Source organism: Lipotes vexillifer, unplaced genomic scaffold (assembly GCF_000442215.2).
Source record: "Lipotes vexillifer unplaced genomic scaffold, Lipotes_vexillifer_v1.1 scaffold69, whole genome shotgun sequence".
Lineage (NCBI taxonomy): Eukaryota > Metazoa > Chordata > Mammalia > Artiodactyla > Lipotidae > Lipotes > Lipotes vexillifer.
Genome location: NW_006790942.1, coordinates 3903626 through 3920912, shown reverse-complemented (window position 1 = coordinate 3920912; position 17287 = coordinate 3903626). Strand labels below are relative to the sequence as shown.

Here is a 17287-nt window from a genome sequence, read left to right as displayed (position 1 = left end):
CGCTCTTCCCTGCACCCTTCAAAGGCGAGGAGAGAACTCATTTCCTTCTGACCACTCAGCTCACGGTGTCCTTTCTCTCCCCCCTCTAGAATCTCATAACATAGCATTTATTTTATGCATTGATTTAGCCCCTAATTATGCTATCTTGCTTTGTTTTGGTTTATGCATCCATCTCTGCAGCTAGATGACTGGCTGCATAGCTTCCTTCACAGGCCAGGACAAAGGAGGTCACCTTTGTGTGTAAGAACATAGGCTCGGGAATGGCGTGGAGTCAGACCGCCCGGCCCATGTTCTTAACCTCTCTAAGCCTCAAGTTTCCTCATTTGTAAAGTATAGGTAATAATCACACCTACAGCATAAGGATGCAGGATTAAACATACATATTTAAATCTCTCATCTGACACCTGCTATCTGACATGTGATAAATGGTCAAGAAATATCATTACTATTATATTCTCTCATTGCCAAACACAGTACCTTGTACATAGTTGGTGTCACAGCAAATGTAATTCAGGCGACGGTCATCCCCCATCCCCCATCTCCTTTTCAGATGTTCCAGAAAGAAGTAAGCCTTGGAGAGCAAGATTTGTACCAGAGGACCTGCCTTCCATCCTAGCCGACTGGAGATTAGTTAATCAGATGTTCTCTCTTAATATTTTGACCTAAAAGATACAGCAACTGTGATCCGAGAATGCTGCCCAAGGAGGCTTCACGGTACTGGTACTGGTAAGGCCAGCTGGTACTCCGGAACCCGAGCCTGCTGCAAGCCAAAGAGATGGGTGAGAAGAATGTTCCAGAAGAAGCTGATCTCCAGAGAGAAGAATGGAGATTTTCAACGAAGAGACACCTTGAAAATTCAGAGAGAGTGACGGGCTGACTGGTGACTTTCTAGTTTACGAAGTTGAGCTTTATTTCTTTTAATTAATTTATTTATTTTTGGCTGTGTTGGGTCTTCGTTGCTGTGCATGGGCTTTCTCTAGTTGAGGCGAGCGGGGGCTACTCTTCGTTGAGGTGCACGGGCTTCTCATTGCAGTGGCTTCTCTTGTTGCGGAGCACGGGCTCTAGAGCGCAGGCTCCGTAGTTGTGGCGCGCGGGCTTAGCTGCTCCGCAGCATATGGGATCTTCCTGGGAGAGGGATTCAACCCGTGTCCCCTGCACTGGCAGGCAGGTTCTTAACCACTGTGCCACCAGGGAAACCCTGAGCTTTATTTCTTAAAGCTGGATTCCATGACAGTCACGTTCAAAATTGCCATTTCTAACATTAGCTTTAATGAATTTCTCATCCTTGCAGCCAAACCAGGGTTTATTGACTGACCAATTAACATTTAAAAAATCATACTCTCATCTTGTCTTTTGTTCAGTCTACCTACGGAATGTCTCTTCTATGATTTCTCTTCTTTCAGAAACTACTGGACTAAAGCAATGCTCTGGCCCTGAAAGCCACAGAGACCTCTGAGCACTAGATATCTACTAAAAATAACTCCCTCTAGATGGCTCCAGGTTTAGATTCTTATACACTTGAAATCATCAAAACTGTTAACTCTTAATTCCCTTCAGTGGCCATCATTTCTATGGGATTTTTTAAAAATTAGTTTTACATTGCCATCAGATCTTTCCTCATGGACCATTTCTAATGAATAGAACAGGATAGATTTTAGCTACTTTCGATGAGAGTCATTTGTAGGGCACACGTAGTTTCTTCTGCATGTGCCTCTATCTACCTGCCTACTCACGTGTCTGCGCCCATCCTTCAATTTCTATCGCATCATGTGCTGCAAAAGAAGCTGAGTGACCTAGCCAAGGCCAGTGGTTGACGGCTGTGAACCACGTTTTACATCAGGATGTGAACGTCCCCCCAAAGCCAGTGAACAGGTGGGAGTGTTAGAGCAGTGAGCCTGGAGGGAGGCGTGGTGATATTAAAGGAATGGAATCAAAAAGCCAACAGCAGGAGCTTGCGTGCCTAAGAACACCATACACATTATGCAGCCACAGCAAAAGCTCACTTCAATACCCCCAGGTCACCAGGGAGTTCCCTTTCACTGGGACAGCTAGGAAACACAAATACAGAAACAAACAAAATTTCTCTAGTCTTTCATGAGTAAAGTAGACAGCCATGGAATGTGTTTGTGTGATGTGGCCCTAAGACACAGTGGGTTGTTTTTGGTGGAGAGGGGCTATAAGAAGGTGGTAGAGATTAGATTTTGTCTGAGATACATTTCAGATATGGCAACCACTCACTCACCCTGCAAACAGCAGAAGAAACCTAAATGCTTGTAAGAAGGCTCTGTGTCTCCACCCCCATCCAAAAAATGAGCAAGACGCATCCCTGCACCTCATTCTGTCAGCTTCCACCATCACCACTTGTCACTTTCGTACCAAGGAATGGCTCAAACTGACAAAGAAGAGCACAGAAACCTGCAGCAGCACAAATAACATGCTCAGAATAGCAAGAAATGATTAATAGTGGCCTCTTTCAGGAGAAAAAAATCAGTGAAGTTAAATGATTGCTCACTGTCTCATGATAATTTTTATTATTCTCTCTTCCCTATAAAAATAGTATTTTATATTTCTGTATTTTATCAAAATTTCAACATCCTTTCTTATCTATGTAATTTATCATTTCCCCCTCTTTCCCAGAAAGGGAAAATAAAACCACTTGTACATGGGCTGAACTATTTTGAAAGTAAACAAATATATAAACTTCGGTTTTTCCAGACTGAGATATCTTGGAGTAGCTCTAACAAAGTGTGTTTTGCCTAAATATCTATACCAGTGGCACAGCAGACTTCTTAACTCCTGTGCTAACTCCAAGAGTCACTCTTTGGTACTGTATTAATACTTACAAATAAATATTCAGTGATAATTTTGTTTACACCTCTTAGTGAGATTAAGACGTATTTAAACCCTTTAGATTCCATGTTCTAATTTCCAATCCCTTCTTTCACGTGATTTCCCTTAGGGTTTAAGGTGTCTTCACGAACACACGCCCTTCAGTTCCGTTGAAGATGCAATTTTAACCTGTTCTATTCCAGGGAACGTGGTGGGGCTGTAAGTAAAAACGGAGAGCAACGGACCTGACCTTGAGGAAAGTCTTCCGTGAGTTGGAAAAGGCAGGCTAGACAGAAACACAGAAACAGGAGTAGGAAGCACCGGGCTAGGGTTATGTGCTTTGGGAAAAGCTTACTGGGAAGCGGCACTTGGCCCAACCCGAGGCTGCAAGGAAGGCTCCAGGCAGAAGGGACACCCCTTTTGGTAATTCACAGTAAATTCACCATGAGGGTGCGCTAGGCTCCGGGCCCGGGGCGAGCAGCAGCGGGCGAGCGCAGGTTGGTAGAAGGGCACTGGGACCGCCCAGGAGCACAGAGGAACCGAGTCTGCGGCCTCTTGGCCTGGCAGCGGCCCCAGGGTGTGGCCGAGGCCGCCCCCAGGACAGAGGGGCATCCCGAGGGGGGCGGGGGAGGCCGTCCTACCGGCCTCTGCTCCAACGCTTGCCTCGCCCGCCTGCGGGGAGATGAGTCCTCTTAATGGCGCCACAGACCCTCTTTCCAACATTAGTAAGAAGGCACTGAGGGGGCGTGGCCTGGAGCGGGGGTGGCATTCACCTTCGGAAAGCATCCAGGACTTGCTGGTGGTCTATGCCGTCCGTAGAGGACACCTTCTCAAGTCTTCTTTCCTTCCATTTTTACACAAAGGAAATGATCTCAACCTTTCTCAAAAAAAAAAAAAAAAAAAAAAAAAAAGTACTGTTAACTAAAGGCGCTGTTTTTGTTGAAGGGGGTTCAGAATGAGCTTCCCCCAAATGTAACACTTTGGCATGTAGGTTATTTTGAGCTAAAGATAATTGGGACCCTGCAGGCTCAACAGAAACTTCTGCCTCTCCCTTGACTATGTAGAAGAGTTTAAATTGGCAAATATTTCCCAGAATGAGAATTACTACCAGAGATAAATTTTATCTGAGTGACCTATCTGCATGGCAAGGCAAACATCTAATTACTAAACATCTGCTCTTATTGTCCTATGAATTGCCCTTCTCCCCTTTGAAGTCCCAGGCCCCTTTCCCATTCCTTAGCTCAGAATGGTAATATGTACTTCTTTTTACCCTTCTGTCGTTGAACCTCTCATTATTTGGGTTCCCCATATGTATGAAATTAACTTTGTTTTTCTCCTGTTAATCTGTCTCATGTCGATTTGATTATTAGACCAGCTGAAAGAATCTTTGAAGGGTAGAGGAAAATTCGTTCTCCCCAATAGTATCAATATACAAACAGACTTGCTTACATTCATATTTGTTCAACACAGTTTGAGTTCCCACTGTACGCAAAATCCCATGCCAGTCTTTTTCCTTTCCTTCTCTTGTAAAGGCATAATTCTAATTCTTGAAATGAACTACAAGTTATCACAGAATGGGTTAAACATTAAAATGCTAAACCACACAGGTAAGTATTATAGAAATTTCTGCTGCAAACCCCCAAAATAACATTTTAGTAAGGAAGGGAAATGCAATTAAAAACTCAATTCTCAAACCATTGCACCATCTTTCCAATGTAGAAAGTGCTGGAAATAAAATCACCAGACTCTTAGTATATTGATAAGGAAACAAATATTTATTATTTCTTATTTTAGTATGCAACTTAAAAAAATTCCCGGAGGAATTGCCTACCACCATAAATTTTTATCAACATAATTAACAGCAATAGCCAAGAGCCAAGAACTAATAATGAGGCTGTAAACTTAATTAACAGCAGCAGTTACAAAGCAAGTGGCACTTTAATAGCCTGCAGAGTCACTGGAAAGCATTACGCTGCTGCTCAGATTCTGTGTTTTCCATGAGTAAAAAAGCTTTCTGTCCAAATGAAGTCTCTTCTGATAGCTAAGAACCATAATCAGAGCTGCATTTAAACATTAGACTTGCATTTAAAAATCCCCAGGAACGAATTTCAGTAAATCCTTCCACTGGTTAACTCACAGTTCCCCGGGTGGCGCGGCGGTTGAGAAGCTGCCTGCTAATGCAGGGGACACGGGTTCGAGCCCTGGTCTGGGAGGATCCCGCATGCCATGGAGCGACTGGGCCCGTGAGCCACAACTACTGAGCCTGCGCGTCTGGAGCCTGTGCTCCGCAACAAGAGAGGCCGCGATAGTGAGAGGCCCGCGCACCGTGATGAAGAGTGGCCCCCGCTCGCCACAACTAGAGAAAGCCCTCGCGCAGAAACGAAGACCCAACACAGCCGAAATAAATTAACTAATTAATAAACTCCTACCCCCAACTTCTAAAAAAAAAAAAAAAAAAAAAAAAAAAAAAAGCCTCCTGACTAGCAGTGAGGCTAGCACACTTTACGAGTGTTGGCTGCAACCGTAGCCCTGGGGACAACTGTGCAGCTGCCCGTCCTCCCTCCTTAGGGCAAAACGTCTTGGGGTCACCCCACGTATCCGACCGTGAATCTGACCGTGATTTGGTTTTGTGAAGACAAAGCTGGTCGTTCTGCTGCGCCCTGACAAGTCCAGCCAGGCAGCTGCTTTAGGTTATCACTTATCCGCGTTCAACTCCGGTCCCTGCATCCACAAGTCTCCACCCACTTAGAACCGCCCACAGTAGGCCCTTATTTCAGATACCCTGCTCGCACCCACTCACGCCAATGCCACTTCCCAGACCGGTCGGGAGGAATGGAAGGCAACGCTGGGAAGCTGCCTCGTCCTGAAGCTGAAGAACCTTGCTACGAGCTGTGTGCGAATCTAGACTCTTCTAGGTCAAGTGGGTTAATGAATATATTCATAAATGACACTGTTGCTACTTAAAGGTAGAGAGTAACTTCTTTTAAATGATTTCATTAAAGGTCTACACACACACACATACATACACAGGCACAAGTACACAATACCACAAGTTTGATGACAAACAGAAAAGTCTAGAGATACCTAATTTAATGCTAATAAACTTGCAGTGGGTAATACACTGGGGGGTCCACTCAAATAGTACACTGGATTAAACAGTGCCCCCCCCCCCCGAGATTCACGTGCGCTCAGAACCTCAGAACGCGGCCACATTTGGAAACGGCTCTTTGTAGATGTAACTGATTCAGATGAGATCAGCCTGCAGCAGGGTCAGCCCTCAGCTCTGGGTCCTCATCACAACAGGAGGAGAGGCTGTGGCAACAGAGGCAGAGGCTGGAGCGAGGCAGCTGCAAGCCCAGGAGCACCAAGGACTGCGGGCCGCACCCAACTAGCAGCAGCGCTAGAAGGGAGCACCCCAGAGACTTCAGGGCCGGGCCTACCTGGATTTCAGACTCCTGGCCTCCAGAACCGTCAGAGGACACAGTTCTGCTGCTTTAAGCCACCGAGTTTATAGTATTTTGTTACAGCATCCGTAGGCAACTAATACAAAGAGTAAATAAGAATATTTACTTCAGTTCATAGTTGAATGTTTGCCCCATGCAAATGCAAATTTTGCTTTGCTCCAAACCTCAAATAGCTAAATCTTATGTGTAAATGGTAGAAATTCAGTGCCATACACTCTATTTTTGCAGAAAGGGCAGAAAAATAAAATCTTCAGGTAGAGAAATAAAGCCATAGGACGTGGGTGTTCATTTGAAGAGGAGATGCGAATCCTCGCAGGAGGCGTCTGCGGTGCACAAAAGAGTCCTCGCCCGGTCGCCGGGCCTTGTATTTCAGCCGAGCCTCTTCCCCACTTAAGTTAGGAAAGGAACGAAACGTTGGTGGGCTTTCTCTCTGCCTCAGTTCAGCTGTGCTGTACACTCCTGTCCGTGCGGAAGCTTCTGGGAGCACGACTGAGATTGCCTTTCCTTTCCCCCGCTGATGTGCGCCTCTGCTGCCCGCGCCCCAGATCTCATTCCCACAACGAGCGCACCCCGCAGCCCAGCTTGGCCCCTCCGCCCCCCGCCGCCCGAGGTGTGACAGGAGGCAGGTGGTCCAGGTCCCGGCCCAGCGCCCGTCTCCTCAGCCGTCGGCGCAGCCTTCTAGGCTGGCACCTGCCTCGGGGGAAGCTGTCCTGGACCTTTCACGCGCAGAGAGAAGGCTCTGAGGGCACAGAGGCAACCGCGAGAGGGTCAGGGCAGTCCGCTGCTGTTGTAGAAAGTGTCGGCTCAGCCTGAGAGCTATCCCTGGTGCCGCTGCTCTTCTGCGTCTCTAAACAAGTGGGACCTGCCTTGTCTCCGCGTCTGCAGGTGGGAGGGAGGGGGGCTGCAGCCCAGTCTCTTCATCAGGTGCTGTGTGAGTGGGCACCGGCTGCGGTTTCTTCGGGACCTACCGCGATGGGCAGAACATCAGAGCACCGTGTTACGCCAGGGCAGTGCGTACCTGTTATATGACATTTGGTCGCTTACCGTATTTTATAATTAAAATTGTTTCAGCTACAACCCATTGAAACTAAGTTAAGCTATTACCTCGGTGTCTTCCTTCTAGTCGAGGCCATGCTGGCACAGTACAGACACGCGCTGAGGGGATGCAGGAGGTGATGGGAGCGGGAGGGGCTGGCGGTGGTGCAGGCACGGCAGTGTGATGAACGAATCCAAACTATCTCCAGGAGATTTCACGTTGGAAAGAAATCAGCTGTAATGTGGATGGACCTAGGGATTATCACGCGAAGTGAAGTAAACCAGAGAAAGACAAATAGCACATGATATCTATCACTCACGTGTGGAATCTAAAAAAGTGATACAGATGCACTTATACACAAAAGAGAAACAGACGCACAGACATAGAAAACAAACTCATAGTTACCAAAGGGGAGAGGGGGGAGGAGGGATAAATTAGGAGTTTGGAATTAAATTATACACACTGCTATATATAAAATAGATAACCAATAAGGACCTACTGTATAGCACAGGGAACTCTACTCAATAAATTGTAATAACCTATAATGGAAGAGAATGTAAAAAAAAGAATATATATATTTATATATATGTATAACTGAATCACTTTCTGTAAGCCTGAAACTAACACAACATTGTAAATCAACTGTATTTCAATAAAAATTAAAAACAAGTATAAAACTAAATAAATCAGCTGAGTTAATGTGATAAAGTTTGTCAGAACCTAGGAACCTGGAAAGAAAACCCTAGATGAATCACTCCCTAGCTCCTCTGCCGTGGGGAATAAATGCAGCTGCCCCCAGCCCCCAGGAGGCCCGGTGCTGGGGTGGGAGTGGGCTGGGCTGTGATGCTGAAGCCTCTTCAGCGCACTTGCCACTCAGCAGCCGGGGGCGTCTGCGCTGAGCTCTGAGTAAGCACGGCAGGAGAGACACTGTTGCTAATCGGGCCAATTCGCTCATGCGAGCGGGCGGACTCTGAGTGGGAACTAAAGGGTGGGCGGGGTCAGGACACTCAGAGCAGAGCAAGAAGGGCGACGCGAGCGAAGAACAGCGCGCTCCGAGGGACAGAAGCAAAGAGGTGAAGAGTCAGGTGGTCTGACTTCACTGAGATCCTCTAAGAGGACAATTACAGCAACAGACTGGAGGGGAAAGAAATGGAGTCAGTTGGTATAAAGCCTTGAAGGGAAAGATCATGAAGTTTGGTTTTGGTTTTGGTAGGCAATGGGGATTAATACAGATTTTTGAACAGGAGGATGATGTAATTAAAACACTGCTTCAGGAACAGGATCTCCCCCCACGCTTTTTCTTGAAACAATTTAGGGCAAAACTATACAATATAATGCTAGAGAATGAAAGTCATAATAGAGCAAAGGAAGAATGAAAGAGAAAAAGACAAGCTTGAGTCCGAATGAAGATCAGTACGATAAGTACCAGAGTACAGTCGGCTTGGAGGCCGAGAGCCGGGTCGAGGGGCGCAGAAAGAACCAGGACGATCAGAGGACGGCTCAGACCCAGAGGCTGAGACACGAGGACGCCGATTAGGGTGGAGGAAGTGGCAACGGAGGAAGCGGGATGAATTCAGCGGCAACTCTCAGAAAGCGACCGACTGCAATTAACGCCGGCCAGGCGAGGAACAGGCGGGCGAGCCTGCCCTGGTTCCCACTGCTCCATTCACTGCAGCCCCGCCAATCACCTCTGTGTTTGTAGTTTTTGGTGGTATATGGTGAGTATTTTTAGTTGAACTGACTCATTGTTTTTTACCCGCTTTTTGCTTAGTAATTAAAGTTGTAGTGGCTTTGGCATCTCCAAATCTGCCCCCTTGAATTTTCCAGTGCCCCTGTCTGTGCCTCATTTCCTGTTGATTATCTATTTGGAAAGATAATCTGTCTTTATCTGCAAAGATAAGGCTGTCCCCAACACTGAGGGTCCACAATTTCAGAATAGAGCTTCAGGATTCTCACTCCATGTCCACAGTAGATTGGGTTTTCATGGAGAAACCTGTCCTGTCTTGGGTCTGGGTCCCCTCCTGGCCCTGGCCAGCTGAAGCTGGGTTTTCTTGAGAAAGGAAGGGATCTAGAGAGCAAAGCTTAACCTCAAGGCTGTAGGGTCAGATCAGAAATGGAGGGAGTTGCTTGCGGTCTGTTCCTTATGAGGCCTGAGGGAAAGCCCGAGTTATCTAGGTTTCCATCTTTGTCTTTCTTAAGTTCTAAGAGTTCCATCTAAAAGTCTCCTTGCTTAATTCGATATGAAATTGTTAGAACGCTACCATTTTAGTAACGTAAAGGGACCAATATTTAAACAAATATTCTCACGTTGTAGGCGGTAATTTCCAGTGTGAAACTTTTGGTCCTTTTGTGACTTAGAGCATGTTGAAATAATAAGAAATTACAAGATAAGATTTCCTTACAATGCTTAGCAATAGATTATTTACTGAAACACTCGATGAGTGACGCGTGATGTGGAATACTGAGGAAATGACACACATCCATGCACCTAAACACACACACACACGCACTCACACACACTGCAGTTCCATCTTCTGAGGCGGCACGGGGACGGCACTACGCTTCACAGGAGAAGGTGGACGCGGACGCAGCCCTGGCTCCCTGGCCACCACCAGCTTGCAGCACCAGCCCTGAGACTTGTCACTGGCCTCACGGTGCCACAGCGCCTTCTGCAGTTTTCCAGGCGACACTGCTTCCACTTGAAATGTATCCACCCGGTGCCGGAGGCACAGAAAACCCCACAGAGATAGCGTGAGTCCAGCACAAGACGAATGGGGGCAATAATAACAGCCCGAGGGGTGCCGAGAGCAGCACAATACTTCGGCAGAGATGCTACTACAGTTAGCATCCAACGGGGTGGTAAGGAAAGAAAAATAAGCAAACTACTTTTTGACCTATTAAAGATGTATTTCTGGCTATGCTTTTTTCTCTCCTGGAGTTTTATTTCCTCCACTGTGGTCGTGGCCAGTGTAACAAAGAAACAAACCCTATAACACGAAGGCCTCCAGCTTGGCGCTCTTGTATCGCTTAGATTCCTGCCCCCGGCATGCAGTTTGCTAGCCGGTCAGGCTGGCGACCCTGGGGCCTGAGAGCACTTACTTTCCACGAAAGCTGATTCTCCTTGAGGCACAGAGGAACAAATTCCTTTCTCACCCTCCCTCCCCTCTTTCCTTCTCTCCCTCCTTTCTCTCCCCAATAAACCTTCTCGTATACCTTCTTCGGTAAATAATGTGAAGCACATCGTCGGGTTTGTTGTGAAAGAGCATCTTGGAACCTTCGTTTTACGTCAGAAACTCACTGAGGTTTCCAGAGACGCAGGACCTAACGTAGGTGCTACGCTGGTTGGAAGAGAAAGAACTCACACGTCACTTCCTCACAGACTCCTGCTGAGAACAGACCACCTGAAGGTCACCTGAGGAAAGGGTCAGGAATTTAATTAAGTCTGAGACGTTCCCAGAAGTGACAGCTGAATATTAACTACTGTTTCACTACTTTGCGGTAAAAGTGCAAATCCAGCATCACTTGTATTTTCTTGTGGCACAGGTTGTCTAAACAGCTGCCTGCACGGGTACTAGAGTACGTTTCAATTTCATATTTGAAGACACACTACCTGGCATCAACTGTTGGTTCCACGTTGTTGATGGAAATCTTCTCTTGTTTAGGCCAAACCAAAACCATCACTAGTCCTGTGATATTTTGGTCACCAAATTGTGACTGTGTGTGTTCCTGGTGTCCCTGCACAGTCTCGCTGTCACTCTCCTGCACCCCCAGTGTGCTTCAAAAGGGACATTTCCTGATACACATCACCTGTGGTGGTAGATACGACTGGGTCCCAGCCTTGTCCTTGGGGCCATTTGTGGGTCCACAGTGCAGGCGTGCTGACAGCTCTCCATCTCACACCCCTACATCTCACTGCTTCTCCTGAGGGTTTCGCCGGTGGGGCAGTGTTGAGGGGTGTCCACAGGGTTTCCCTGAAATTCTCTGGCAAGGAGTCCCAGTAGCCACAGCTCAGCACTATCTCTTCTCGGGCTTTTTCTCCATTCTCTTCAGGTCACACTGGGACCCCCTCCCAGATCAACTACCCTGGTCTTCACGTTCTGCTTCGAAGCAAATCTGAATGAGGATACCTCAAGGTCAAGAAAGATTGCCTGAACCAGCTCTCCTGTTTCCTCTTTTTTCTTAAAGCATCTTTAGTTTTGAAGACAGAATTAAACTAGGTCTATTATGTGTGCGGCTGCCTTTTGATTACATAGCTGCACACTTTGTAGAGAAAACGACAACAACCAGCCCAAGGCCCTACGGACATGGACGGAAGGGGCTACAGGGTCACCTCTGAGGGGCAAATAGGGAGGACATGAGCAGAAGAGGTAAACCCATGGAGAGACATTAGGACAGTGCCCGCCCTTCGGTTTAGAAAAATGAATAGCCTTTTCCTTATGTGTTCCTGCCTGACGTCACAAAGGATCAGAACGGGAAGGATGTGGCTAAGGATGTGAGCTGTGGTTCATGTGGAATCATTCTGGCAACTAACTACAAGATCGTTGCCACAGTTTCTTGCAGCAGAACTCTTGAAACCATTTGGCATTTCCATTACATTCCACCCACTGAGGAAGATAATAGAGAACTCTAAAATGAACTAGGGAAGAAAAGCAGTTACATCTCTGACTCTAAACTATAGAACATGCCACTAAACCTACCCTGTTTACTCTTTCTATACACTGGCTGCAATTATACTTCGTGTCCAGTATATATATATATATATACAGATTGTTTTCAATCTATAATACACCCTTCCCACTCTCTGGGAGGTGCTGTACACAATGATGAACTGAAGACGATTCACCATGAAGATGTTTCACTTGCAAAACCTTAGTTGGTAATCCCACACCATGCGGCGCGGGCCGACCCACCAGCAGGCGGCCAGGAGAGATGGCGCCTTCACCAAGCACCACCAAGTGGGAGGGTCAAAGCGTCTGGGAATGAAAGCCAGGATAGCTTCACTGGTCACTTGGTGTAATATTAATAATAATATCATGGCATCTAAAACTTTGTTTCTGCTCAAAAGTAATAATTCACTTGTAACAGCAAAAATTAGGCATAATTTTGCTGTTTTACCTCATTGTGATGAAAGCTGTGTAATCTGCAGGGACAAATAAAAGCTTTAGGTGAGCTTTAAGAGCTCTGATGTTTCAAAATATTTCACAAACTACAAGTACAAAACAGTTTGAAAAATAGCACTCTCAAACTGGTTCGGGAGTCTTCTTTCTTAAAAATACACTCATGCTTTAGATAATCCCTATTCTTAATCTCAGACCCCAAATAGTACTTTTTTTTTTCTATACACAACAAAATGACATTAAAAATTAACTGGGTTGATTATATACATCACTGCAACTCCTCAAACATCAACTATATAGAAAGACTCATATGTGTATATAAAGTACAAAAGGGAATATGAAGGGCTTTAAGGTGTGAGAATAATGTATTTGGCTCCGTTCAAGATGTCTTAAAGAAAGGGTGTTGCATTATTCCGAGAAATATCCTATAATGGCCCTTCTATGACTTGACCTTTTAGAATAAGGCTTTGTACTTCCCAGTCCTGACAGGGTATGTTCACATATATTTTTCCCTGATATAATCTCATTTTTTTCTTTTACTTGCACCCTCACTAATTTTTAATGTCTTTTTCTCTGTTCTATTATTCATTGCTAGTATAGTGTGTCCCATTTTTCTTTCAAGAAAAACTTCTAAAACAAAGCACATTAGGAAGTCGGGTCAGGAAAACCTGTGCTGAAGATGTTCTAAAACAAAAACTTGAAGGGTGTCAAGCCCTTTTCAACTTTCAATCACGTATGGCCACCTTCGGAGAGATTACTAAGAACAAGGGAAAGTTATCTGTGCAGACACACCTGTCCTCTTTGAAATTTTACTGGCATGTTGGATTTGTACAGCAGTCTTAGACCGGAGTCTCACCTCTGAGACACAGTGTCCCACAGAGACACAGCGATGCTTCGGCCTCCGTTTCTGCTTGCTTCAGTTGCCCAGTACGGACGTCAGCAAGGTATCTCACTACTGACAAAGCAAAGGGGAGAGAAACAAGGAAATTAATCACCTGGGAGTTCATACAGACGGAACCCAGATCCATGGGCCACGCTACAATAAAAATCATTGTATGAGAATTCCTCTAATCTGGGCTTGCTGTATCTATGGAGAGATTTTTGATCTTTCAATCATTAATTTTAATTATAAATGGGCATTTTTACACCATGAGCAAATGCTCTGAAAAAGCAAATAGCTTTTTCAAAAAGACAAATGAAAGCTTTAAAAAAAAAAAAAAAAAGCTGTTCTTTTATGTATGACATAGGAGGATATTACATGATTAGTATTTTATTGGCAAGGGTGACGATATTACTGTATGTGATGCTTAAAGTTTAAAATGATGTAAGGGCCTCCTCCCTGGCCCAGGCTCACATCTTCATTTCCTGCCTGTGAGGACTCAGACTAAATGCAGTTACTAACCAACAACAATTACCACCACCTATATTTCTATTCTACTTTGTTTTATGAAACACTCTTCACGTGTATTATTTAATCCTAAATTTAATCTTATCTTTTCTTGGAAGAGAAATGATATACAGTCAAAGTCAACAAACACGTTCTTGAGGCTAGTTGTCTGCTGGACACTGGATATAAAATACAGAATGTATTAGGATGAGAAAAGTTGAGGAAAATACTTTGAGGAATCCTACTCTGAAATATCACAAACCTTTGTTGTAAAATATAAAACAAAAAAATACTTCTACCCTTATTATGTATTCAATTTGTCCGATGATTCTTTAAAAATATGAATAATAAAGGCAACTAGTCACCAACACATTTGTTGGGCACTTAAAGTGTTTATGGTGTTCTACAATATCTGGTAATAGGGACGGAGGTGCAAGTACTAATGCCAGTATTGGTGCTTTCTTTCTGGAGTTGGAAAAATGAAAAGAGAGTAAGGCTTAAACATGTTCTCAGAGAACACTCCAAGCATTGTTGCAAATCAGATACGAAGTCAAAGCTGGCTTCTAAGTCTCCTTATTTCTGGTCTGTTCCTTATGATAACACTCTATTTGTTACAAGGACTATACAAAGAGGATCAAGTATGGTAATTGCAACTGACTGAGGAACTACTAAATGCATGAATTTATCTTTGGTTCAAATGAACTGGCACAACTTTTAGAACGTTTCTATAAACTTCTGGAGTCTTTTGAGATTAAACATTTGACTGGAGATTTTGTGAGAAGAGAAAGCTGGTGCTTCCTGCTATTCATTGAACTAGAAAATCCTCAGAAACAAATATTTTTTTTACTGCATTTCAGAATTTGCTCTTTCTCTTTTGTGGTTCTTTCTAGAATCCTGAAGTGAAGAAGTAACTGAAAATGAAAAGGAACTGGAAATATTTACAAGATGCCTTAAAACTTCAAAAATAAATAAATAAAGCAATCTCTTACCTAGTTTAGCTGATCTCAAGACTGCCTAGCGCTCACATCAAGTAGTACTAATTTTAAAATAGTAACAAATACACGGAAACCTACATCTCATTTCAATTCAAAGGCTCAGAAGAATCAAGAAGTTTCCAGAGAGTTCCTATTCCAAGTGAGCCAATTTATCCAAGTCACATGTAGCACACGCTACAGAGACAGCCCAGACACTTGGAGAGAGTACCAGGCCAAGGGTCAGGAGGAGGGGCTCTGGCCTTAAAAGCTACCAACTCTGCGTGACTCAGCCAAGCCTCCAAACCTCTCCAGGCTTTGTTTCTTTATCAGATTTCTTGTTTCATACCATTGTGGTTGGAAAAAAATGCTTGATATGATTTCATTCTTAAATTTATTGAGACTTGTTTTGTGGACTAACATGTGATCTACCCTAGAAAATGTCCCATGTGCACTTGAGAGTAATGTGTATGCTGCTGATTTGGGGTAGAATGTTCTGTACACATTTATAAAGTCTACCTGAACTAATGTGTCACTTAAGGCCGATTTTTCCTTCTTGATTTTCTGCCTGGATGATTTACACATTGATGTAAGTGGAGTGTTAAAGTCCCCTACTATTATTGCATTGCTGTCAATTTCTCCCTTTAGGTCTTAATATTTGCTTTATATATTTTGGTGCTCCTATTTTGGGTAGACATATATTTACAAACGTTATATCTTCTTGGTGAACTGAACACTTTATTATTATATAATGCACTTCCTTGTCTTTTCTTACAATCTTTGTTTTAAAGTCTGTTTTGTCTGTTATGAATACAGGTACCTCAGCTTTCTTTTCATTTCTTTTGCGTGGACTATCTTTTTCCATCCCTTCACTTTCAGTCTGTGTGTGTCCTAATATCTGAAATGAATCTCTTGTATGCAGCATATAAATGAGTCTTGTTTTTTTTACCTTTTCAGCCACTCTATGTCTTCTGATTAGAGAATTTCGTCCGTTTACATTTAAAGTAATTATTGATAGGTATGTACTTATTGCCATTTTGTTAATTGTTTTCTGGCTATTTTTGTAGTTCCTCTTTGTTCCTTTCTTCTCTTTTTTGTCTTTCCTTATGGTTGGATGACTTTCTTTAGTATTATGTTTAGATTCCTTTCTCATTTTCTTTTGTGTTTCTCCTATAGGTTTTTGCTTTGTGGTTACTGTGATGTTCACATATAACATCCTATGTATATAATAGTCTATTTTAAGCTAGTTCGCAACTGAAATTTGAACTCACTTCAAAACTCTACATCTTTACTCCCCCACTCAACATTTTATGTGACATTTTAATGTCACATTTTAATTTTATATACCCCTTAACTAATTATTGTAGTTTTCGTTAATTTTACAACTTACGTCTTTCAACATTCATACTAGCTTTATCAGTGATTAACCCACTGTCTTTATTATATATTTACCTCTACCAGTGAGATTTTACTTTCATATGTTTTCTTGTTATTAATTAGTGTCATTTGTTTTCAGCTTAAAGATATCCCTTTAACATTTCTTATAAAGCCAGTTTAGTGGTGATGAACTCCTTTAGTTTTTGTGTCTGGAAAACTCTATCTCTCTTTCTATTCTGAATAACTTTGCCAGATAGAGTATTCTTGGTTGGAAGTTTTTTTTCCTTTCAGCACTTTGAATATATCATGTCACTCCCTTCTGGCCCGAAAAATTTCTGCTGAAGTATCTGTTGATAGCCTTATGGGATTTCCCTTGTGCATAACAAGTTGTTTTTCTCTCATTGGTTTTAAGATTTTCTCACTATCTTTAACTTTTGACATTTTAATTATAGTGTATCTTGGTGTGGATCCCTTTGGGTTCATCTTATTTGGAACTCTCAGTCTTCCCAGACCTGAATGTCTGTTTCCTTCCCCAGGTTACAGTAGTTTTCAACCACTATTTCTTCAAATAAGTATTCTGTCCCCTTTTCTCTCTTCTTCTGGGACCCCTATAATGTTAATGCTATCCTGCTTGATGTTGTCCCATACATCCAGCTATCTTCACTTCTTAAAATTCTTTTTTCTTTTTGCCTCTCTGTTTGAGTGAGTTTCATTGCTTTGTCTGCCAACTGACTGATTCATTTTTTTACCTCATCCAACCTGCTGTTGAACCCCTTTAATGCATTTTTTAGTTCAATTATTGTATCCTTAAGCACTGTGACTTCTGTTCGATACTTTCTTATGTTTTCTGTCTCTTTATTGAAGTTCTCACCGTGTTCATCAATTCTTTTTCCAAGCTCAGTTAGCATGTTTTTGACCATTACTTTGAATTTTTTATTAGGTAGGTTACTGACCTCCATTTCACTAAGGTCTTCTTCTGAGTTTTTTTCTTGTTCTTTCATTTAGACCATATTCCTCTTTCCTCATTTTGCTTGATTCTGTGTTTTTGTCTATGTATTAGGTGAAAGAGCTACCTTTCCCAGTCTTGAAGGAGTGGCCTTGTGTAG

The 17287-nt window shown here is 43.5% G+C and overlaps 1 protein-coding gene across 1 annotated transcript in view; it reads right to left on the bottom strand.

Moving 5' to 3' along the window:
* LOC103082242 (lipoxygenase homology domain-containing protein 1) overlaps positions 1-17287 on the bottom strand; it is a 127129-nt gene that overhangs the window by 2537 nt on the left and 107305 nt on the right. Inside the window, 4 exon segments of the mRNA XM_082931325.1 lie at positions 9890-9920; positions 9923-10044; positions 13240-13316; positions 13319-13441. Of these exon segments, the coding sequence (XP_082787451.1) occupies positions 9890-9920; positions 9923-10044; positions 13240-13316; positions 13319-13441 (353 nt within the window).